The sequence below is a fragment of the Lactuca sativa genome, chromosome 6 (genome assembly GCF_002870075.4).
Source record: "Lactuca sativa cultivar Salinas chromosome 6, Lsat_Salinas_v11, whole genome shotgun sequence".
NCBI lineage: Eukaryota > Viridiplantae > Streptophyta > Magnoliopsida > Asterales > Asteraceae > Lactuca > Lactuca sativa.
In genome coordinates this window covers 11,048,640-11,074,595 of record NC_056628.2, presented here as the reverse complement: position 1 = coordinate 11,074,595, position 25,956 = coordinate 11,048,640, and the positions used below count along the sequence as shown (strand labels likewise).

Here is a 25,956-nt window from a genome sequence, read left to right as displayed (position 1 = left end):
ACTTAGTGTCTTAATTATATGAAAAAATAGTACAATGTCAATATCAAATTTTTATATAAACTTAATATCTTTTATACAATTTGTCTTTATTTAATTCATTTATCACCACTAGCAATATTATAGAATAAACATTGTATTTTCATGAATATTTAATATATTTACCTAATATTAGGAAGTGCATGATATCCAATTATTATCGGTGATAAGATATATAACTTAAGAACGGTCGCGAGGAATCATGCAATACAACACGAATAAACAATCCCATATGCTTTTGGCAAAAAATATTAAAGATACATAAAAATAATTAATTTTTCAGAAGTTGGAAGGGTAAAAAATATTTGGAGTAATGTTCCGTCTATTAGTTTACTCCAAATATTTTTTACCCTTCCAACTTCTGAAATATTAATTATTTTTATGTATCTTTTATATTTTTTGTCAAAAGCAAATAGGAAGATAATAGGAATAAAAAAAATAAGTATATTTAATTTTTCATATATAATAATAATAATAATAATAATAATAATAATAACTTTTTTTTAAAAATTAAAGGGATGAAAACAAAAAATAATATATACGCAAAATAACCATAAATGTGATGTTAATGGTATGGATGGTTTATCAACTTATTCATCAATTTGAACTTTTTTAAGTTGAAAGGGAGGAAAACAAAAATGAAAATATAAATGAAGGACTAATAATGTATTTTACGGTTTTAATGTTTGTTTATAGGTAATAATTATGTGACTTAAGTTTTATAGAGGTGCTATTAACAACTCTCAAATGATTCCTTCCCTCTTTCTTTCTTTCTCTCTCTCTCTCTCTCTCTCTCTCTCTCTCTATATATATATATATATATATATATATATATATATATATATATATATATATATATATATGTATATATATACACACACACTAGGAGTAACCCCGCGCGTTGCGCAAGAATGCATTTAAGTGGTTAAAATAATTATGGGGAAAATATAAATATATTGAAATTTACGTTTTTAGTCATGTTTAAGGCATTAACCGAATTATTAAATAACATAAAAATTCATCAACTTATATTTTGATACTATCTAATATAGACCATACCTTATAAACTTTACTTTTACTTTTATAATATTCAATATATATTATAAGTTTTTGTATAACATTAATATAATCTACTTTTCTTATGTCCGTTAACATTCTTTGGATACAATAAAAAATAAGTTGTTTTGAAGGAGCTATTAATAAACAATATTGATCTAATGTACTTGGTATTACATTATTTATATTACACCAAAACATCCGATGTTTCATATATGAACATTCAAATATTAAACATTGAAATTAAGAAAAAAGTAATACAAAATATATCATTATACATAAATGTCATCAAGAGTTTCAAAATAAGTCGATTAGTAAATATGATATTTAATTTTAATTACATATATTGCAAGGTGTACGTCTGAATTTATGTTGGTGCGTCGAGAATCCTCTTCCTTAATTTGTACCTAAAAATTAAGGTGAATAGAAATATAAAATAGATATTTATAAGCATTAGTATAACTAATCAAAAAGGATATGTGGATCTCTTACCTTCGGTTAAAGACAACATACCTCTCTAGTGGTATCGATTCCTATTTGGAATTGAAGTAGTTATGTACACCTTGTTTTCTAATTACATAAACAAATATGAGTAACCAAACATAAAAATGTTATCTTTATGTAGGAAAAATATTTTAGTTAACAACAAATTAAATAATATAAGTTTAAGAGTTAGGAGTTTCAAAACATTAATATTTTTATTATTCAATCAGTTAAATAACACATGTTAAAATTTTTACAATCATTATTAAAAAGCATTTGAGATATTAAATTTTAAATGAATTTTGGTTGAAGTGTTTTGACCTCTATTATATATATATATATATATATATATATATATATATATATATATGTGTGTGTGTGTGTGTGTGTGTGTGTGTGTGTGTATATATATAGAGAGAGAGGGAGGGAGAGAGAGACAGAGAGATAGCAAGTATAACATATGTATGAGTTTTAATTAATTATCTTTTTGAAACGGTACAATTACAAAAAAAACATGTTTAAAATATTTAATTAAATATTTTTGACATTACCCTATATAACATATGATTAATATATTAACAATTAAACTACAATATACAACGATTGTAATACAATAATCCCAAAACAAAGAAAATATAAAAACAAATTAGTATAACAAACATACAAATTAAAAGCTCTAATATAATAAAATATCTTCAAAAGTGGTCATAAGACCTCAGCCCAACATAAAAACCTTTAAATTTGTTTTCTTTCTGAAATTTATATATGATTTGTATGCATGTCTTCCCAAAAGATTGACCTTTTTATAGTAAATTTTTCACTAAATGCTAATTAAACATAATATAAGTTATAAAACATTTGAGTGTTAAATCATAATTAAGAAAACTTTTGAGTTGCATTAGTTAAAAAATGGGTTTTCAAATGCATGAGATTCAAGAAATAATGCTAGCTTCATAAGGCCATCTCCAATGGGAGTTTAATGGGGGAGTTTAATCTCATTAAACTCAAAATCCCCATTGTGGGAAAATGACTAGGATTAAATGGAATGGGGAGTTTAATCCCTATATAACTCTATATTCTCTCTCCTCTCTCTCTCTCACACACATACACACACACACACACACACATATATATATATATATATATATATAATTTTTTATTTTAAATTTTTAATTAATATTAATTTTAATTGTAGTTTTTAATTTTTAAATTTATGCTAATTAATTTTTTTAAAAATAACAATAAATAAAAAGAAAATAATAAATGTTGTGACAATCCATTAAATTGTATAGAGTTTAATGGATTGTAGAGTTTAATGGATAAAGGTGTATAGTGAGTGGAACGTACATGTGTCAATCCATTGAACTCTTATGAGTTCAATACATTGGAGATGGTCTAACTAAGTATGATATATATATATATATATATATATATATATATATATATATATATATATATTAAAACAGAAACCTGATGATGTCACCTTCAACAATCAGAATCATTTAATGGATTTGTGTGATTGATTTCAACCCTTAGACCATTCTTAATATTTCTGATGATGTCATCATAACAAAACAATTCCATATTTATTTCTGTTTATCACAACTACTTCTCATATTTAAATAAAAAAATCAGCCACCAAAGACATAAACTTAACTAACCATCAATATTATGCAAATTTTAGATTTTAAAAAATAATCCTAAAATGTTCTATATCATCTATCCTAACTACATTTTGAAATTCAAAATTTAAGGGATAAGATAAAAATGACTTTTATCTTATCCCTCCAAAACCAACTTGGATTCAATACATATATATGGCATATTCCGCCAAAACTCATTTTTATTTTCCTTCAACGCTCTTGCAAAAGGTGGGGTTTTATTGTGTTTTATCTATGTTTTTACATCATCGTTTATATTGATATTCATGATACCAAATCAATACTTCTTCCTTTCTACAACCTTCTATAGAAGCAAACAATTGTGAGTTTGGTTAATCAAAGGGAAAAAGGTACGTATTTCATTGTTTATCAATACTTCTTCATTTCTACAGCCTTCTATATTATAAGTGTTCATACTCATTTTTTTTGCTTTGTTATTTGCTGTGAAATATATCAACATACTATGTGTGTTTTGATTTGATACCATCCAACTTCCATTAATCCATAATTGCAGCAAACTATTATTTTGCAAAATACATTTAATATTTATTTTTGTTTTTTTCATAGTTAAGTATGCCAACCAAGAATGTCTATGTTAATTGAACAACATCATATTTACATTAAACAAAAACCTTGTGAATCTTTGAATTACTTTTTTCACTATATCTCATAATTTTCTCTAATACTTTTCTCTTTCTCATAGCATAAACAAAATGGCACATAACAGTGACAGCGAAATCGTCATTGATAAGTTGGCTGACATGAATTCCTCCAAAGAATCATGGAGTATTCGTGTTCAAGTTGTCATGATTTGGAAACAGACATACAAAAACAACTCAAACATGGTCAGCAGCTTGGACATGATTTTAATATACCAGGAGGTAAAATTAAAATAATATGAAAAAAAAAACTAATGTTTTATTTTTGTTTCATATAATAATATTCTTTATCCTGGAAGAAGGAGTTGTAAGGGAAATCACTAACTTTAGTATGACCAGAAACGAAGGAGATTACATGTTGGTTGCTAACAAGCATAAGATAAATTTCTACAAAACAACCACAATTCGTGTATCAGCTCCTTTTGTTGATAGGATCGATCCTTTTAATTTTGTGAGTTTTCATGATCTGACAACCAGAAATTTTGACACTCGTGTTGCATTTGGTGAGCTTTATTCCCTTAACAGTTTTGCATTTATTATATTATATACTTTTTTAACCAATTTATATTATAATAATTGATTCAAATTTACTTTTTGTAGATTTTATTGGTCAAGTTGTATTTACTGAACCCATGAGAGTGATTAAGGAGAACGCAAGGGAAACAAGGCTAATGATTATTGTTGCACAAGATCTAATGTAATTTTCTTTATTTTTCATTAATTTATCATGTTTAATATTTTATTCATATAACCCAAACATTCAATTATAGTGGTAGGAAAATGCAAGTTGCTTTGTGAGATGGTTTTGCATTGAAGTTGAACAGCTACATATTTGAACATCAAAATGAAAATGTTCCTGTGATCATGCTCCTATGTATGGCAAAGGTGGTAAGAATAATTATATTTAGATGTCTATGCTCATTACATTAATATTTTATTTATAATATGAAATAATCTATTACTTTAATTGCTATTTATAGGTCAACCACAAGTCGGTAACTATTTATTTGGGTCGAGATTGCATATTAATAATGACATGTATCATATTTTAGAATTTTAAAAGGCGTATGTATTTGATGACTATGATATAATTATTTACTATTTTATTTTTACTTATTCTTAATCAATAATTATTATTATCATTATTGATCTTCTTCATTTTTCCTTCTTATATGTAGCATTGTTGATATCGATTTGAATGTTGAGTTTTCCATTAATACTACACAACTTAACACAAAAACTGTTGTAGCCAAGCCATAAGATTACTACATCCGTTTTCAAATCAAAAACATTGATGATATTCCATATTACAATGAGGTATACTTAATATTATTCATATTTTTCCTTTATATATAATTTTTTTTAATGTGTGTGTGTCTATATATATATATATATATATATATATATATATATATATATATATATGTGTATGTATGTATTTTTACATATCAAGAAATTGGTTTTTCTATCATTGCTACTATAATCGGTTTTGATTTGGAGGAAGGATTGTATTATTTTTATTGTCATGACTGTTCAAAAAAGGTAACTAAAAATGGTGATGATAGTGATGGTGAACCATTTACTTGTAATGGTTGCAGAGGAGTTTCTGATGTATTCGGCAAGTAAGTTCATAATTTTACATTTGTAAACTTCTTGTCTCATGAATCTTTGTTACAATGTTTCAATTTTTATTTCATTGTCCATTAACGTGTCATACAATAATATTTAGGGTAAGGGTCGTAATACGTGTTCAAGATGAAACTGGGTCTGCTTCTTTTGTATTGTTTAACCGTCATGTTAAAGATCTTATTCACTGCGGTAATCATTGGTTGATGGAAAAGATATCAAAGGTAGCGTTATATTATACTATTCTATTAATTTGTACACACGACAAGTTAACTGTATATTGTTATTGCATTTTATTTTAATCGGGATTTATTAACTACCCACATGTTTTATTATAATATTCTTTAGGATCAAGGACGCCAAAAAATCCCCGATGAGTTCAATAGGATGCTTAATATGAAGTTTGTTTTTAAAGTTCAGATTTCAAAGTTTAATCTCGAGAAAAATTATCACGCCTACACCATTCATAAGATGACTGATGATGAACTTGTAGTTGGTGCCGTTTTCAAACATTCACCTGCATACAAAGAAAACAGTATTCATTCTGATGGTACTCCTATCAACAAGTCTATTAAGCTAAAATTAAATTAATATAATTTAGCATTTTAACATTGTTAGTAAACATTTATTCTTGATGCTATGACAATATTAATGTTGTTAATTAACATTGTTTTATTAATTTGATACAGGAAAAGAGTGTTTCTGTTGAAGGTGACAATATTAATATTGTTGATCTTGATGCGGTGACACCGACAACTACTTCACTGAAATGCCCTATTGAGGTTGTTACCACCACTGAATCATTTGAATGGTCTTCATCAAAAGATGGTGTTGCTCCTCATACCCTTAAGATTCCAAAAATGGAAAAACTCGAATAAATTTAGCAGTTATGATTATTTGACATTTATCATTGACGATTTTTCTTTCTGGTGGTAGGACAGCGCATTCAAGATTTCATATACCAATTAACTTGAATGAGAAATCATTTTGTTCTATTACGCCAGGTAACGATGTAGCTGCCGTGTCGAACAAAGCGAGCCTTATAATTTGGGACGAAGCCCCAATGATGCATCGTCGTTGTTTCGAAGCAGTTGATAGGACACTTAGAGATATTATCCTTCCTAAGAACAATGATAAACCATTTGGAGGAAAGGCCATTGTATTTGGAGGTGACTTTCGACAAATTCTTCAAGTAATACAAAGAGCAAATCGTTCAGATATTGTGCAGGCATCATTGCATTCATCAAGATTATGGCGTGAATGTACAGTTTTACGTTTGACTGTAAACATAAGGCTTCAGTTCGGTTGTCCAAACAATGATTTCGAAGAGACAAAATCATTTGCTGATTGGATTCTTAAAATTGGTGAAGGTACTATCGGTGGTCCTAATGATGGTGAAGTTGAAGTTGAATTTCCAGAAGATGTGATCATTCCCTCTACGGGTGACCATATTCATTCAATTGTATCCTGCATTTATTCATATTTTCAGAACAATCTTGATAATCCTACGTATATTCAAGATAAAGCTATTTTGGTCCCTACTAATGAAGAAGTTGATGCTATCAACGACTACATGTTAGAATTAATGAAAGATGAAGGGAAAACATATATGAGTTCAAATTCCTTATGTGAGACCAAGAAAGAAGATTCTTTTGAGGAATCAATATACTCTCTGGATGTGTTGAACGCTTATAAGGCCTCCGGAATTCCAAACCATAAACTTATACTAAAAAAAAGGTGTTCCGGTCATGTTGCTTCGTAATATCGACCAAACCAGAGGACTATGCAATGGTACAAGATTTCAAATCATAAGGCTTGGAAGACACGTCATTGAAGCACGAATCATATCTGGTAGTTTTTTCAACAAGACTACTTATATACCTCGTATGAAGTTGACCTCATCCGATAAAAAAATTCCATTATGTTTTCAACGTAGGAAATTCCCAATATTTTTTTTTTGCTATGATCATTAACAAAAGTCAAGGACAGTCATTATCAAATGTTGGATTATACTTGCGTAGACCTGTCTTCACCCATGCTCAGTTATATGTAGTTGTTTCTCGTGTAACAAACAAAAAAGGTTTGAAGGTACTCATATGGGACGAGGAAGATCGTTCAACTAATAAAACAAAAAACGTTGTCTACAAAGAGGTCCTGCAACGTTTATAGTTATTTATCGATTTTAATGTTTCTTCTTCACCTTTCAATAATAACAATAGCCATAAAATTTATTTTATAATTATTATGCAATATATATAAATCTTTTTGTAATTTTTTAATACGTTCCCCTACGTTTAACGCGAGTTATAATCTAGTACATCTTTATACCTTAATAAGCATTTAGCCTAAAATGCTGAATTTTAAGAGGTACAATCATTACAACATCATGTACAATGAATTTATGCATTAAGAAATATTGAATTCTGTCACCATTTATGAAGAAGTCATAGATGATAAGATTTTGAACTGGTAAAAGTTTGAACGGGTAAAAGTTTGACCAAGAATTCCTCATATCCAATGGAATCAGTCAAATACGATGTGCACGTTATAAAGCATTTCCACACTCTCTCTCTCACATCCTCTCTCAACCACCTGTCTTCAAGAAACCTTTAAATACGTTCCCCAAAAGCCAGCCTCCACTACAACCACTCATCGCCACCGTCTAAGGCTTCCGTAACCACCGCTATGATCTACAACCTACTAATCACTGTCCACCGCCATCACCACGCAGGAGCCAATGGTCCTGAAATCCATCACCTTCTTCACCATCCTCCTCCTTCATCCTCACTCTGATCACCCTAAATATATCTTCGTTGCCACCGCCTCCAGCGCATATCGGGTTATTTCATTGTTTTTTTTAAATCATATGTATATCAAGGTTAGATTTTCTTGATTTTCTTTTCTAATTTCAACTGTGAAGTTTAGGATTTTTACAGGTACTAATTTCAATATCCTCACATAGCGCTTGCATTTTATGTTGATTACTCACCATTTTAACAATTTTTTGCTTTCATGTTTTAATTTATTGGAGTTTGGAAAGGAACAAATAGCGACTAAAGGTCCGACGTTTTTCTTCCTTGCATCAATTCTTATTCAGAACACCATTCATGGCCGTCGTCACCATACCCCCATCTTTCTCTCTTCCTCCATCCCTATCTCGCTAGCAACCACCATATTCGATCAAACAACTTACAATGGAATTTGTGAGGGCTGTGTTCGATTTTTTAATCTGTTGTTGCTTAAAATGAAGATGAATGGTGTTCGTTTCAACTTTGATTTTGGTTTAAAGATTTATGGTTTTGGTTTAATGATTTCTATGTTTGTGGGTTAAAAAGTTTTTAATTATTTTTCATGGTTCTTGGATTTTTGGGTTAAATATTTCTTGAATTTTTGTTTGAGTAATTGAGTTTTGTCTTTGTCTAAGGGTATTGCAATTTCAACTTCCATTTTCATGGTTGATTTAAGCTGATTTATTTTTCATTATGCAGACCTACAAATCGGACATGGATTATAATTTAGAAGCTATTTATATGTTCATAAACTCATTATTCATTGGTTTTATGTTGATTTTCTTTTTGTGGTCATGTTATAGCACAATAACAACATTTTATATGTGAATAAACTCAATATTTCTTTGTCTTTTTGGAAACGGCATATATAATCTAATTTTGTGGGTTTTTTTGTTGTAGTCCTTGCCAAATCAGCAAACCGTTGATAACCAAGTTTCAAGCTTGTAATTGTCGATGATAGTAGAACATGTAGAGTTGTAGCAGGTAATTATTTTTGATGTTTTAAAAATATCAAGTGTGCAATATTTAAATGTTAATTTAAATGAAAATTAACTTATGACCATCATGCTCTAACTTATAGTTGTACCAAACTAATATATATATAGCAAACTAACTAATCTACTCATAAATAACCACCTATGTCTCCACCGAGACTTGAATCCCGGACCTCTCATATGAGATGGTCACTCCATACCGCTAGGCCATTGGCCCTTTGGTGTACCACACTAATATATACTTGGATATTTGCGGTTTTCATATATTAGTTGGATAAAAAGACAAAACAATATTCATTTGTGTTTCATAGTTTACGTTGTATTTATGTTGTTTTCTTAATTAGGCTTAATTTTCATCTATTATTATGTAATCAGGCAATATTCACTAACTAGAAGTCATAACAAGTCTATAAAGACACAAAGAAAAAGATTATTAATGCTAACCTTTTATGTTTATATTAGGCAACAGGTCCATTGCAAGTGAAATATGCATACATCAAGTTGGAAATAAACTTCATTTTCATGTCAATTTAGCAACAATGTAAGTTTTCTTTCTGAAAACCGATCTAAAAAAATATCTAAAACTGTCTAGGACAATTTTGTTATTGAACCAATCCATTCATACTTAATATGTGATAAGTTTTTGAAAACAAATCACGAGACTTATCTTGTAACTATTACAAAATTGGACAAAAATACCCTTTTCATTTGGGTACAGTGGAATCACTAGACTTGTTTACTGTTTTGCTACATTAAGGATTGGTTATAAGAACGTGGTTTGGAATCATGGTCATCTAGTTGATGGAAAATCAGAACAAAAGACCCCTAGATGACGCAGTATCACTTAAAAATTTAATGTTTTTGTTGCATATAGTTGTTCGTATCATTTTAATCAATTTTCAATTTAATCACTTAACTGACGGGATAAAACCCATAATGTTTTTGGTCAGGTATGAGTTTAATTTGAGTAAAATAGTGAGGTACTTTTTAAAGCCTCAATTTTCTTCATTAAGGATGGCATAATGATTTTGTTATCATGTCGCCTTTATAACAATGCTAATCTGACATGAAACTTTATCAGATTCATTGTTCAATGGGTTAAGCATTGATTCCTAGAATCCATTTTTTTTTTAACAATATACCAATTCGACATGACAATAACCATCCTTCTTATTTATTTTTAGGCTTTACATTCTTTGAGCAGTCAAGATACAATCTCGGATTCGATGAAAGATCTATTGAAATAGACTGGAGGGTTACTTACATTTTATATGACATCTAATTTGGATAAGATTTTTTGTACCTTTTAATAGGTTAGACTAAAAAAGTTTAGTTGGTTGTTATTTGAAGTTAGATAATCATAAACACTTTAATAGTCCTTATAATTTACGTTTGAAATTATATTAATAGTTATAATAACTTCAAAATGATGTGAATTAAAGCAAAAAACAAGGTATCTGATGTAATTATAAGAAAGCATTCAAATATTTGGGTTTATTTTTTATTTTCTTCTTAGGTTAAAATAGGTTTAATTCTAATTCTTTTTCTTTTATTTTGTTTTTCTTTTACTCATATTACAAAATGCTTAGTATTGGGAGATTATAAGAAAAAATTTATGTTGCTATATTTTGCAAATAAAAATCTCTTTTAAGTATACCTTCATGTATATACATCCAAAAAAACGCAATACGACCAAGTTCCAGTTGCAGACCAGTTTGCAATTGCAACTAAGGTTGTGGGGTGTCGTGATGAAATTATTGTCGGTATTCCGACATGTCTCATATTGTCGGAGATAAAAAAATGCCTCTCGACCATTTTCTTTACCGCTGATAATGTTTAGCTGTGGATGTTTACTATTTCTAACTCCTTTTTTACCGTTGAAACTCTTATTACTTCTCCCTAATTCTTGACGACAGTAATTTAAAACACCACACCATAACCCTTTTTAAAAATGACAAAAATGACAACTACTGTCACCCTCAATCTAGCCTAATCATTTTTTTCTTTAAAAAGATATTTTTTCGCACCAAGTTAAAACTACTATCTGAATATAAATAAATCAATCAATATGCATGTATTCAATTTATCAACCAGATAGCATTTAATTAAACTATTATAATAATACTAACATTTTAGTCCAAAAAAGTTAAAACAAACAATGATATGAATTTAATGTAAGGGTGGATCTCTTATATAAATAATTAGTCGATCAATATTCGATTAATACAATAATAAGTATTGTATGTAAATATTGGTTTTTGAAGTGTTAAGAAAAAATTAAAATTTATATCCCCTTTGTCCCAAAATTATTGTCCACGTTTAACTTTTTAAGTCTTTTTTGTTCAATTTTGACCTTAAATAATTTATTTTTTGTTATATAATTTTTTATGCAAGATATATATATATATATATATATATATATATATATATATATATATATATATATATATATATATATATATTGTTTTTTAAATGCATTTTCATTATTATAGGTTTCATCAAAAATTAAATAACACAAATAAAACTATTTATGGTCAAAGTTGACATGAAAAGACTTCTAAAGTCAAAAGTGGACAATAATTTTACGAGGGAGGAGTATTTGTATTTTCATGTTTGTACAGTTTAGCATACATGTATTTCCATATGTGCAACATGATTATTATTTTATCATAACATATATTTCGTCTAAAAAATGGTTGTAGAAAAAAAGTATATAATAAGATATCTTACGAACGACGAAAGGAGAAAATGAGACGAACAACTAATGGAGAAGTAAGTAGTCAAATCACGACACATATGACAAATATGTCTACAAGACACAATTTTCAATTCGATTACGTTTCGCAATTCCAATTAATAAAGCCTATGGACAAACAATTCAAAATGTAGATATTTATCTTCCAAAATAGGTTTTCTCGTATGACTAATTTTATGTGGTATTATAAAGAGGGATATCACGTGCGAATACAAAAGTATTAGTGAAGTCAGACAAACAATTCAACTTCTGTGTGAAATCTATAAATAAAATATAGTGTATAAAGAAATGTTGCATGATTAATAATATACAATCAATCATGTGTTCATATACATTTATAAAGAATACCAAATTTTATTTTTAATTCTTATGAATTTCGTTTCTGCTAGAATGAATCTTAATTATAATTGTTCTGATTTAGTTTACAATTTGTGCAAAAGAACTATTCACCTCTATAAACTAATTTCTAAAAATCAATTTGCACCCATCACTTGGTGCAGGTAAACGGCTATAATATATATATATATATATATATATATATATATATATATATATATATATATATATATATATATATATATATATGCTTTCAATAATATCAATAACCATTATTTATTTATCAAATAAAAAACATTATTATGATGCATGAATTAACTATTAAATAAATAAAAACTGCTATCCTCCTTAATAAATGAAGGTTTTTTTGCCACATGTCAAAACATGTCAATCTTTCATGAATTTTGATATTTGTCATTTTGTAGTATTTTTGAAATAAATATTATCCACTTGTTAATTTTTGGTTTGTTTCAATTTTTAAAATTAAAGTCATATACTTATATATGTAAAGTATAAAATATGATATATATATATATATATATATATATATATATATATATATATATATATATATATATATATATATATATATATATATATATATGATATATTAAATTGCAATAAATATATATCTTCCTTAATTTAAAGATATACATTAAAAAATATTTTTTTTACACTTTAATATTTAATCTTTTTTTAAATTAATCCGTGTAATACACGGGTTTCACACCTAGTTATGTATCAAATTATATAGTCATACTTTATTGGTATTGATAAAGTTAATAAAAGGGAGAATCAAAGTTAATTTTAACAACCCGGTTGGTTGATACTAATATATCATATTATCTACTTTACTATCTAAAGTTTTAAACCAAAAGATAATAAAATTAATACAACCATATTTCATGGAACATGAATAACAAATGGAATACTAATTTTCTATTAGTCATAAATCATACTTAGATATTTTTTCTTAATATTAAACGAAGTATTTGATTTTACAACCGACTGGTGAATTTCGATTAGAAGACATAAATAATAAATAAAGCTTAAAAAAATTACAAATAAAATGGCCTATATATAATGGATTATTTGTTTTATTTTCATTAGATAAATCTATTTTAATTTCCATTATCGTTTATTTGTAATGGAAAAATATGATGATCAATGGATAACTATTATATGGAATTAATGCTTGGTTTGTAATTCAAATCCAGTTGAGATAAGATTTTAGCGCAAAATATTCCGGAAAAGATACCCAAAAGAAATACAGATACGGGATTAGTTTATTCATCTATAAATACAATCTTATTTTTCCTAATCTCCTCAAATTGTCATTTAATCTTTTACTCATTGATAAGCTTCAACAATGGCGGGAGGTACTGGAATCGGTTCAGGTAACGGGAAAGCATACCCCGGAAATCTCACACTCAACGTTTTCATCACATGTATGGTGGCGGCCTGCGGTGGTCTGATTTTCGGATACGATATCGGGATTTCAGGTTTAATTAAAACTGATCATCACTTTTTCTATCCTTTAATTAAGAGAAGATAGAAATGTAATCATCTTGTCTTATAATTTTCAGGTGGAGTGACATCTATGTCGCCGTTCTTGAAAGAATTCTTCCCAGCGGTTTACGAGAAGGAATCTAAACTCGTTGCTTCTAGCAACCAGTACTGCAAGTTCAACAGTACCACATTGACCATGTTCACATCTTCGTTATACTTGGCTGCATTGGTGGCTTCATGGTTTGCTTCGGTCATAACCAGGTCTTGTGGTCGGAAAATATCCATGCTTATCGGCGGCTGTGTTTTCTGCGCCGGAGCACTCCTCAATGCCTTTGCTCAAAACGTTCTAATGCTTATTATCGGTCGTATTCTTCTTGGTATTGGTATCGGGTTTGCTAATCAGGTAATCTTTTTATTTGTTTAATCGCATTCCTTTATGTTACGTAAAGATTTGATCTTGATGTGTAGTATATCATATCGCCATGTTCTTGTAGTCTGTGCCTCTATATCTCTCCGAGATGGCTCCTTACAAGTATCGTGGTGCTCTCAACATGATGTTTCAACTATCCATCACCATCGGAATTCTAATCGCCAACGCAGTCAACTACGGATTTGCCCAAATCAAGGGCGGATGGGGGTGGCGTTTGAGTTTGGGAGGAGCCGTTGTTCCTGCCATAATCTTTATCGTTGGCTCTCTTTTTCTTCCAGATACCCCAAACTCACTTATCGAACGTGGAAAGGTCACAGAAGCCAAAGCAATGTTACTCAAAATCCGTGGTGTAGACAGTGTCGATGAAGAGTTTAACGATATGGTTGCAGCTAGCGAGGAATCAAAAAAGATTAAACACCCATGGTTTAATCTTCTTCGTAGAAAGTATAGACCACAGTTAACTTTCGCTATCCTCATCCCACTTTTCCAACAACTCACTGGAATGAACGTGTTCATGTTTTATGCCCCCGTTTTGTTCAAAACAATGGGGTTTGGAGATAACGCTTCACTCTTTTCTGCCCTAATCACTGGCATCGTTAACACGTTAGCAACTTTTGTCTCAATCTTTACTGTCGATAAATTTGGAAGAAGAGTTTTGTTCATTCAGGGTGGAATTCAAATGTTTTTGATGCAGGTAATAACAATCTCACATTATTTTAATTAGGGTTTTCGTAACGATTATGAACAACTGGTTATAATATTTAATCGATGTTTATGTATAGGTGGTTATTACGGTTGCAATCGCATTTAAGTTTGGGTTACAAGGAAACCCTGGTGAGCTTGAAATGTGGTATTCAGTTCTTGTGGTCGTAGCCATTTGCATATACATTGCAGGGTTTGCATGGTCATGGGGTCCATTGGGTTGGCTCGTGCCCAGTGAAATCTTCCCTCTTGAGATCCGATCAGCTGCACAAAGTGTTAATGTTTCCGTCAACATGATCTTTACCTTTTTTGTTGCTCAAATCTTTCTTCAGATGTTGTGTGCCCTCAGGTCATAACTTACTTTCTTTTTATATATCTATATATTATCTAACTTTTAGAGGATGTATTTATATATAATATACATGCATGGGTGTTTAATTTTCAGGTTTGGGTTGTTTATTTTCTTTATGTTCTGGGTGGTGATCATGACTGGTTTCATCTACAAATATTTGCCGGAGACAAAGGGAATTCCCATCGAAGAGATGGCCGGAGTTTGGAAAGAGCACCCCGTTTGGAAAAGATTTGTTCCGGTGGTTGACGAAGAACTGGCTCCCGTGGGTGATAATAAAGAAAACGATGATAAAGAGAAAAATATAAGTTAGAGGCTTTTCCGATTTTAGTTCGTAGTGCAAGTTTATTTAGGAATTTGTTATTAGCGTTTTAGGGTTTCATGGTTTTTAGTTTTTATTAGTTTTATATTAGGTCTATCAAGTGTTTTTTGAAACGATATCAAGTGTTACTAATTAATTTTTATAATTAGGTTAATTTTTTTTTTTTAAATTAAATATCCTCGAACCCTTCTTTCTATCAATCTTTCTACCTTTTCCAAAAAAAAATGTTTGTATTAAAAAAAGTTGGTTACATATTTAAGAAAACCAAGTTAAATCCCTTGACTTTTAGATTTAAATTAGCCAGCAAATTAATCTTTTTTTTGTTTTTTAACAACAATCTCTACTTCTTAATTGCCTAACAAGTGTACCAACCAAAAGGCGTATTTCACTATCTTGTGAAATATGCCATAGTATTTTTTAAATGATATGAACTCTCATTCCGCTTTTTAAAAAAATATAACTATGCTAAATAATACTACTACTACAGAGACGGAACGAAGAATACCGAGGCGACTTGATTGAGATACAATGCGTCATCATTTAAATGACTAAGATATAATCTTGGAACAATGGAACTTGATAGACACGTCGTTTAAATGACTAAGATATAATTAATGTTGTCGTTAAGAAACAAGGATGAGAATCCTTGGGCAGTAAGGCAACTAAGATAATATGTACATAGTATCCCTATGTGAATTGTTAGGTACTGAGGCAGCCACACAAGTCAGGGGGCATATAGCTAGAGATTGTGGTTGAGGGAATCTTTAATGCATTGTAGGTGGATGAAGGTTTAGTTCCCCATGCGTCACACATCGTTGGATATCAAATGAGATATTTGGATGGATGAATGTTAGGTACTATAATCCAAATAAAAGACTACAATACAAAGTTGAGTTAGAGATCGGATTTCCGGCATGCAAAGAGCTTAGATCTAAGATTACACGGAGTCTTGGATGTGTTGTATGATCATGTTTGCACGTTTTGAGATTTCGGTCATATATTTCTAATGAGAGAGAAATATGTTGCTAGTGTTTCTAAGAGAGATCCCGAGAAATTAATTAAGTGGACAAATGTCATTTATGAAAACCTCATGACCCGTGGACGTGATAATTTGTTGCACAAGTCATTAGAAAGAGGTGGTGAGAACAATATCAAAAGGTTAGTTATGGGAAACTCAATTGCCCATGGAAGTTTTAATCTTTTGCATGGGTTTTGAGCAAGAGGCTAGCTATAAGAAAAATATCATTTGTAACGACCCAAATTTTTAACGAATTTTTTTTCATTTTTAATAAATAAAACATAATTGCATAAACCATGAAATCTTAATATAATTGTTTTCAAACCAACGATTCATTACAACTTATTCAAATCATCAAAGTGACTCCAAAACATATTAGTGAAAGAGAGAGATAGAGTGCACGCCGCGCCATCATGCCTTGCCCTTGCCATTGGGCTCGGATGTACCTGAAACAAATCAAAAACCTGTAAACGAAATGCTTAGTGAGTTCCCCATAGCATACCACACACTACATATACACATATCATGTTAGCTAGCTAAAGCTACACACATATCACATAAGCCATGCATACATAAAACCTGTAAGAGTATCATGGGCTACCCCACATGGTCTTTACCTAGGACTGTCATGGGCTACCCCACATGGTCTTACATCCAATGTCATGGGCTACCTTGCAAGGTCTTTGTAGCACCTAGTTCTCGGTACGTATTAATTCTTTAAAATATTTTGCATTTTGGCCTTAGACTCGGCGAGTTAAAAGACCAACTCGCCGAGTAGAAGCAAGATGAGACGTGGGGTTTAAGCAGTGGACTCGACAAACCCGGTCCCGGACTCGGCGAGTAGGCCTTGTCTGGACAAAAACCCTAATCCGAGGGTTTGCACCCTATTTAAACACCTTAACTCGGCCTCCTTCGTCTCAATTACTCCCAGAAGACCCCCATAGCAAACCCTAGCCGTTATTGAAGCAATCTACGACATTTGGAGTGATTTTGGTGCTTTTGTGAGCCAAGGAAGGAAGGAAAAGCTTGAAGGATCAAGAGGAGGCTAGACGGATCCGATTTTGAGCATCATTTGTAGTCTACAAAAGGTATTAAGTCTATACCTTGTTTGTTCCTTTGATAGATCCCATTTTGTGGAGTTTTAGGGCTTTTTTAAGCCATTTTGGTCACCAACCATGATTGCAAGCATGGTTTGGGTTGATGTTTTGGATCTGGGTCCTTAGAGGGGTTACAAGGCAGAAAGGAGTGGCTCTTGCACTCAAAGAAGGCCCCATGCATTGTAAGAGCTTGTTTTAGGACCTTTTGAGCTCAAAGTCCCATGCAAGCACGTAAAGATTGTAACTTTATGTGCTAGATCGATTGTAGAAGCATAGATCTATCTTTTGATCAAGGGTTGTACATCAGAAACCGAAGATTTAATGAGTGGATGTGACCAACTCGGCGAGTCCAAGGTTTCTGTCCCATATTAGTTATGGGTCGAAAGGACCTAGTTGAGTGTGGAAAGGTTTTAGGGAGTCCCGGGGAGTGACCCAACGTTCTGGACTAAGCCATTGTTCTGGAAGTTCATGGGACTCGGCGAGTGCATGAACAGACTTGGCGAGTCCAAGGCAATCTTCTAAGGATGAAGATGAACTCGACGAGTTGTTCGTCAACTTGGCGAGTCGAGCACAAAACTTGTTCTTCAGATAAGGTGAACTCGACGAGTTGTTCATCAACTCGGCGAGTCGGATGAGTTTTCATGTGATGTTCATATGATGGAAGAACTCGTCGAGTTGACGGCCCAACTCGACGAGTGGGGTCATGGATAAGGGCGAGTAAAGAGTGAGGGACTCGGCGAGTTGATGGCCCAACTCGACGAGTCGGGTCAACTTGAAGTTGACTTTGGCTTAGACTTAAATTAGGGGGGGGGGGGGGGGTAAAATGGTCATTTTACCCTAAGAACAGTTAGCAATTTATGATTAAGTGTTTTGTGGGAATTATAGCCTGAGGATTTTTAGAGCAGCGGCGGTAGCAGTCAGAGGATTCCCGCACAGATCAGTAGCTACTACGAGGTGAGTTACCTTCCAATAGCGGTAGGTCTACGACCATAATGCCGATCCACTAGTAGGAGTCGTATGTTAGATGATTGTTCATGTGATATTCATCTAGGTTTTGCTACTACCTGATATGTTATATGCTGGCATGATATGTTATATGCGATAGTAGTAGAGTTCGGTTGTTAGGACCGAAGGGTAGGTCAGACACCCCAGATGTGTCATTCCCATGCATGAGGCCAAAACTCCCATCAAGACTCCATTTTTATGATACTAAAGGACCAAGGGACCTCAGATCTATCATTCCCACTTTCAGTAGTTCCTTAACTCACAAATGGAAGTCTAAAATCAACCAAAAGGGACAAGGTAGAAAACCCTAACTAAATCTAAACATTTAAGATGAAAGATCCAAGCTTTTTACCTCCAGCAGCTTTGCAAGATGACTATGATGCAGGATCTTGAAGCACCAACTCGTTCAAGCTTATTTAACCACCTCTTCTTCTTGGAGTGAACAGTAAAAGGGCCATAATGCACTTTTTAAAGCTCAAAATGATCTCACAAGTTTCTCTGGAGTGTAAGGACGTTCTAAGGTTGTGGAGGCTCTCTAGGGTTAAGTCCAAGGGACCTAAGGTCGCTTAAATAGGCGTCATGTCCGAAAATTAGCATTTTGGACCCCATGGCACGTACGCCCGGCGTACTTTTGGTATGCCCAGCGCATGTCCAGCTCCTCCGCAACCAACCATGCATAGTACGCTAAGTGTACACTTCGTACGCTCAACGTACTCAAAGGACCAATTATGATAAGATGTAATTTCTTGAGGGTTTCAAGTCATACCAGATTTAAGGTGTTACATCTTCCATATACAACATCATGTATGTTATTTATGTTGGGTTATGAGGGATCTAAAAGGCCACAAAGGTGTACATCAGAATCAATTAAAGCATTAAGCTTATAAACCAGAAAAGGATTCATGTTTAACCAATCAGTTGCAACTAAAAAAACGAGAAGAAAACTACAAAATATATCTTTGTAGTCTCTAAAACTTCGTAGATCTTGATTGAATGATGAGTGTTAAAAGCCCGACGGAGAGCTTCTCTTTCGTAGTAGCACCCAAGGAACATACCAACAATATATGAATTCACACCATGGACGAACACGCAGAACACCGCAAACCAGAAACTTGGTTTGATGCCTACACGCCACTTAGGAGGTTATGGAGCGTATTTTTGAGATTGGAAGGGTACTGTCGATTTCTAGGCATTTTCTAGAGAGGCCTCATCATCATATCCAACCTAGGATCCACTCTATTTAAAAGGAAGAATTTAAAACCTTAACGGATAATTATCTGCTCACATAATAATTATCCTTACCTTTGTTTATTATATGACTTTCAAATTCCTTTATCGAGAACATTCTAGATCTTCAAATTTCATTTAATAAATTAAAGATTTAACTAGTTCACAAAACAGACCCCTATAATTGTTCTCGTCTTATCAGTTGTTTATTTCTATATTTTCATGTAACCTAAAAGAGCCCACTATTAGTAGCAATATTTCCAATTGTTGTGACTATGGACATTATCTTCCAACAGCTCTCACTTGCATATGTCACCGCACTATGTGCTCTAATATTCACTAATAATGAATAGAGTGTACACACGTAACATCCCGTTTTTCAGTATGTTAATACTTTCGTATTTTTAGGGCTAAAAGTGAAGAAGTTAGAAACCTTAAAGTGTAAAGAAATTTATTTAAAGGACCAAAGATGTCATTGTGAGGATTTCATGGGGGGGGGGAGGGGGCTAAAAGTGTATCATATAGGAAAACACATATTTTGAACAAGATTTATTTTTTTTAGCCCTTAAGATCGGCTTGCTTATGCCCTTAAATCCTATTGTTTCATCCCTAGCCTCATGTATGTGTGTGTTGTGGTGTGACGTGAAGAAAGAAAAGAGATCGAGGCAAAGAGTAAGACCGAGAATAGAATAATGGGAAGGAAGGAAGGATCAAAGCTTCAGTAAACTGATTTCCAATCAAGAAAAATAAAAAAGATAGAGGGCTAATTGAGTGAGGAAAATAGGAAGAGAGGTAAAGCTTGGATTTCGAGAACAAAGTATGCATGTCACAAAACAGGACAAATATTCAACTTCGTTCTGTGGTTTTTAAAATCTTCTAATCATATTTCATACTTCATAATTAATGTCATGGTTCTAGAGTTTTAGGAGGGAACATGGTGGATAAACTGTTGAGAGAGACAAAATATCCATAGAGATGTTGGGCGGGAAAAAGAAAAGAAGATTGTTTTAGAGCAAGATTTTCCCATGAAATCTTTAATCCCACTCATACTAGGCAAGTACCTTTTTTCCATTGTGATCATCCCAAAATGTAGGGGGTGAGCATGGGCCGGGTTGGGTCGATATTGGGGTAAAACAGAATCCAACCCGCGTATTTTGGTTTTTAGGATTTAGAACCCAATGGGTTTGGTTTCTGACCAGGTCCAGTTTCTTGGGCCGGTTTCTCGGTTTATAGATTCAACCCATGAGTTCGCAGGTTTTGGGTTTAAACTTATTTTTCAGAAAACATAAATAAACTAATAAATCAATTCAAATTTTTTCAAGCCATCTAAAAAAACGAAAAACACCAAAGTCAGTTAGATAGTTCAAAGAAATATTAAAACTACTATGTTTTGAAGCTCATAACCAAAAAATGAATATCAAAGTAACATATAAATAGGTGGGTTGGGTTTGGCCGAAACCGTTAGTTTGGGTCAGTTTTGACAGGGCAAACCCAACCCAAATAAAAAAAATCTGTTTTTAAAATTTTAAACCCAAACCGTTCGATTTCTCAGTTTCAGTTTTATTAGTTTTTGTCAGTTTTTGGGTTATTGGTTTCGGTTTTGCTCACTCATACCAAAATGTACTCATATGTATTGTCCCCCTATGACTTTACGGGCCAGAAGAACCCCTAAACTATACTTTGACATTTTTCTCTTTAAGGAAATGTGTACTTTGTGTTATGGTTTAGACCACCAAATTACCATTATGTAATCACACCTCATAATGTTTGTTAATTAATTATTTTCTAGCTATGGGGTTGTTTTCATAAAGACTTAATGGGTTAAGATGCCAAATTAACCCAAAAAGCAAAGCTATGATTTCATGTGATAATTTCATGTTTTTGTCACATTTTGTAAAAATCATAGTAAATTGAAGGAAGGTTAGATGTTAGCAAGGTCGGTGCCCAAAGTTCTAAAATTTAGTCTTGTAACTTCATGATTTTTGTCCAGACCTGTTGGTGGCTATATCTAGGGTGAAAAATATCATTTTCAATGACTGGTCTGGCTTTACCTACTACGATACACTATTTTATAAAATTCATAGTAAATCATTGAAAAATAATTAGACTTACTGTAATATGTCCTTAGAAAGGTATTGATTTGGATGTTATGAGTATGAGATAATAATCTGGATTGAATGGGTTTAAAGAGGAAAAACAAGTCTGGAACAGACTGTAGTTTTGGTGTTAAAAGCTAGAAATGAAGCTAGGGACTAACTAGTTGTCTTAATGACTATGGGGTCGTTTGTTTACCTCTTAATTGAAACATTCGCAGGCAATCTCTTAAAAATTCAGATATGATGTGTTTGGTAGCCTCTTATTTTTTGCCTCTTAAATTAAAAAAAGCCTCTTAATTTCTCAAACTTGAGGTTGTATCTGAAAAAATAAAGCACGTGTGTTTCCGGTTTTGCCCAAAAATGTATTCACTCTTCCCTATTCTATTTCACGAGGCGACTTCTTTCTCCCTGCCAACCATCTTCAACGACCTGCTACCCTCTGCTATTTCTTTAGCCACCGGCCGGTCACCGCCTCCACCTCCACCAGAGCTATTGCCTGAGTCGCCCTCAACCCCCCTCAGACTTGTCAACAACAACATCAGGTGATAGCTCTCTGAAACCTATTTGTGTATCTAAAATCGATTATAGGGTTACTTTCTAAAACCAATTTCTGAAATTGATTTCTAGGGTTTATTTCTGAAACCTACTTATGCATCAAATAATGGTTCTCGACGTGCTCTTGTTGTTGGGCTTTTATGTTTTTTATTATGATTCTCATTTCGGTATTGATCTTTTTTCATCTAATGTATTGAAGATTTGAAGTCAACTCTGTTATTTATTATAGGTAGATTTGTGTTCGTTTGCAGATTGATCAGTTTTTTCCTCATAAACTTGATTAGTTCTCCTGTATTTGAAATTAGAAGCTAGTTATCCATGGTTATTCATCGTTACCATCATTGCTCTTGTTATTAAAGGAAGATAATCCACTTCCAAGAGCAATCAACAGTTGAAAAGATATCGGGACTATACTGCAATGACTTCAAATGATAATGGTGGAGTTGGAGAAGAAAATCAAACTGATGTAGAGTCAAACCTATTGTGAATCTTCATTGACATTTTTGCCCCTGGTGTATATTTGAAGGTTATGGGGATATCACTCATCTGGAACACACAAAAACATGGTTGTATACATGTAATGTGATTCATATAAGCATATAGCTCAGGTTATTTTTGTAAGCTTGTTTAAGAGGGTGTTTATAGTTACATATTTCTATTGATTTATAATAATGTGATTCTATTTTGTTATAGCAATGTTATCCAAAACAAAGCAATTTTGATTGCTATAGTTGATAGATTTGTGTCTAATTTTGATTTAAGTTTAATTTACATTTTATATGGTGTTTGTATATATATTTTTTATTATTTAAGAAATTAGTTCATTATTTTATAAACAGAAATATTGAATTAAACAAAAAGTAATACAGAAGGGTAAAATGGTCATTTTTATAATTCAGCACAACAATTAAGAGGTTCCAACCAAACAACATGTTAAAAAATTCAGATCTTAAAAGTTCAGACCCTCTTAGAAATTCAAATTTCTTAAAAATTCAGATCTTAAAAATTTAGATCCTACCAAACAACCCCTAAGTGTTGCTTATTAATTCCCAATAACACTTCTATATGGAGGAAATGAAATATCTTGATTTCATTGTATATTTGGTATTCGTTGATGTGATCTACATTCGGTTCAAGGTGATTTTCTTACTACATTATATTGATGTGTATGTTATTTATATTAGATCGTGTGTGATTGTAGATTGTATGAGAATGGCACTAGGATGTGTAGTATCTAGTATGTGTATGTTATTGACATGTTTTATGTGGATTGTACTTGTGTTGGTAAGTGATGTGAGTTGGTGAGTATCGGTCTATACATGACATGAGCAAATAAGTTCCCCTTATACTAGACTTTATCTAGCAAGTTCCTTCTACTATTTTTTTATCTTAGTTGTATACTTAGATTACATGTTGATGGCATGTTGGGTGTATATGTGTGGTATTTGTAAATTATATATTAATGATGTGTGATGTTTGTGTTGAAATTCACTAAGCTTCGTGCTTACCATTTGCCTATAAACAGTTATTTCAGGATCTTTAGGTACCACAAAAGGGAAAGACAAGGTGTGATTGTACACATGGGCACAACGTGCTGATTTATTATAGATATTGATATTAATTGACTTTTAACTCCACTTGTCTTATCCCAAATTTCTGGAAGTTTCCAGGGTCGTCTAAAGAACCGTGGAGTGATCAATAATACTCGAGGAGGCTCCAGAAAAATCCATAACACACTATGAGACCCTAATAGATGCTAGATAATTATAAACGTCCCTTAAACAAGATGGAACCACCGAAAATTATCAGTAAGACGCCAAATGAAGGTAGAACAATTCAAAAGACTTTGGAGTGATCTAGAACAAGCTAGATCATATAAGAATGAATTGGATGCTATAGGAACGTCCTAGAGTAGTTCTATCATTTTCCCACATAAGTGGCTATTTAAGCTTTCATGTTAGGCAACCAATACAATATCTTCAAATCCAGGTACATTTTTTCGGAGCCTAGATGGACGGAATACCTTGATCAGTGAGCTTTGTCCAAGACTAAGCCTCTAATATCACCAAATTTAGGTGTGCAGATTCGGTTCATGAAGTATCGTGTTTTGTTATGCTTAAGCTCAAACTTTTTATACATTCCCTGTAAGCCTTAGTTCGCAACATTTTCTTCTTTTAGATTTTCAAGATGAGGTTCACGGATTTGTGTAGCAAGGTTGGAATGGATAGTCATGGTTGACGCTCGTACCCATCGTGGTTTCATGCATTCTTTGTGGCTAAAGTCATCTTCTACAACATTTGCCTTGTCGGGATGATAACAAATCTCACATTCATAACCATTTAGCAACTTGAATCATCTTTGTTGCCACAAGTTAAGTGCTTTTTAATCGAAAATGTATTGAAGACTCTTGTGATATGTAAAGATAGTACATTTTGTACCATACAAGTAGTCTCCCAAATTTTAAGACAAAGACTACAACTCCCAATACAAGGTCATTGGTAGTGTAGTTTTTCTCGCGCACATTGAGTTGTCGAGAAGCATAACCAATCACTATCACACCTTCCCTTACTGTTGGCGGAAATGTCGAGTGGTGACCAAATCACAGAGCATAAACCGTAACTACCTTTTTATAAATGAAGTCTATTACAAGGAATGAATGAAACCTACCTATTTGTCTTCAAGATGAAGTCCTTCCTTGCATTGATCTTTACTCCATCCTAGGAATACATGTGGTTTTTGAAAACGTCAACTTGATGTTGGTGAATTCAGAGGTTTTTGATAAACAAAATAAACTCTCATTGAAAACTTTTATGAATTTTTACAAGGATTATGATCATTTTACTTGTATATCTTATTTCCTATACTTTACTATACTATCTCTTTCAAAATTTATTGAATTTTCTAACTTATGAGTCTTCCAAATAGGATATTCCACTAATCTTGTCCTACTATCTATTGGGTTATTTGAAGTATTGTGTCAAATGTCTTGTACTTATATAGTCTTATTTATAACGGATTGGGCCTGTCCATCAGGTTTTATGGTTTGCTAGGGTTATACTATTTAATGTGCATGCATGTATCGTTCTAGGGTAATCGATATTATTTTCCCTACTTAGGTTTTATAGAAAAGTTCATATTGAACTCTTCTAAAGCTATTCAATCTAAGCATTCGACACTATTTTATCTTCATTGTTCATGTTATTTTGTTCATATCGATTATTTAATCTATCTGATGAAATATTGGACCAGA

General features: G+C 32.0%; 1 protein-coding gene across 1 annotated transcript; it reads left to right on the top strand.

Moving 5' to 3' along the window:
* Nucleotides 1–13,765: 13,765 nt before the first annotated feature.
* Nucleotides 13,766–15,699, top strand: LOC111900436 (sugar carrier protein C). The gene is made up of 5 exons (XM_023896322.1): nt 13,766–13,898; nt 13,983–14,308; nt 14,400–15,029; nt 15,118–15,386; nt 15,483–15,699. Exons 1-5 carry the CDS (start codon nt 13,766–13,768, stop codon nt 15,697–15,699), a joined length of 1,575 nt encoding a protein of 524 aa, XP_023752090.1.
* The last annotated feature ends 10,257 nt before the right edge of the window (nt 15,700–25,956 follow it).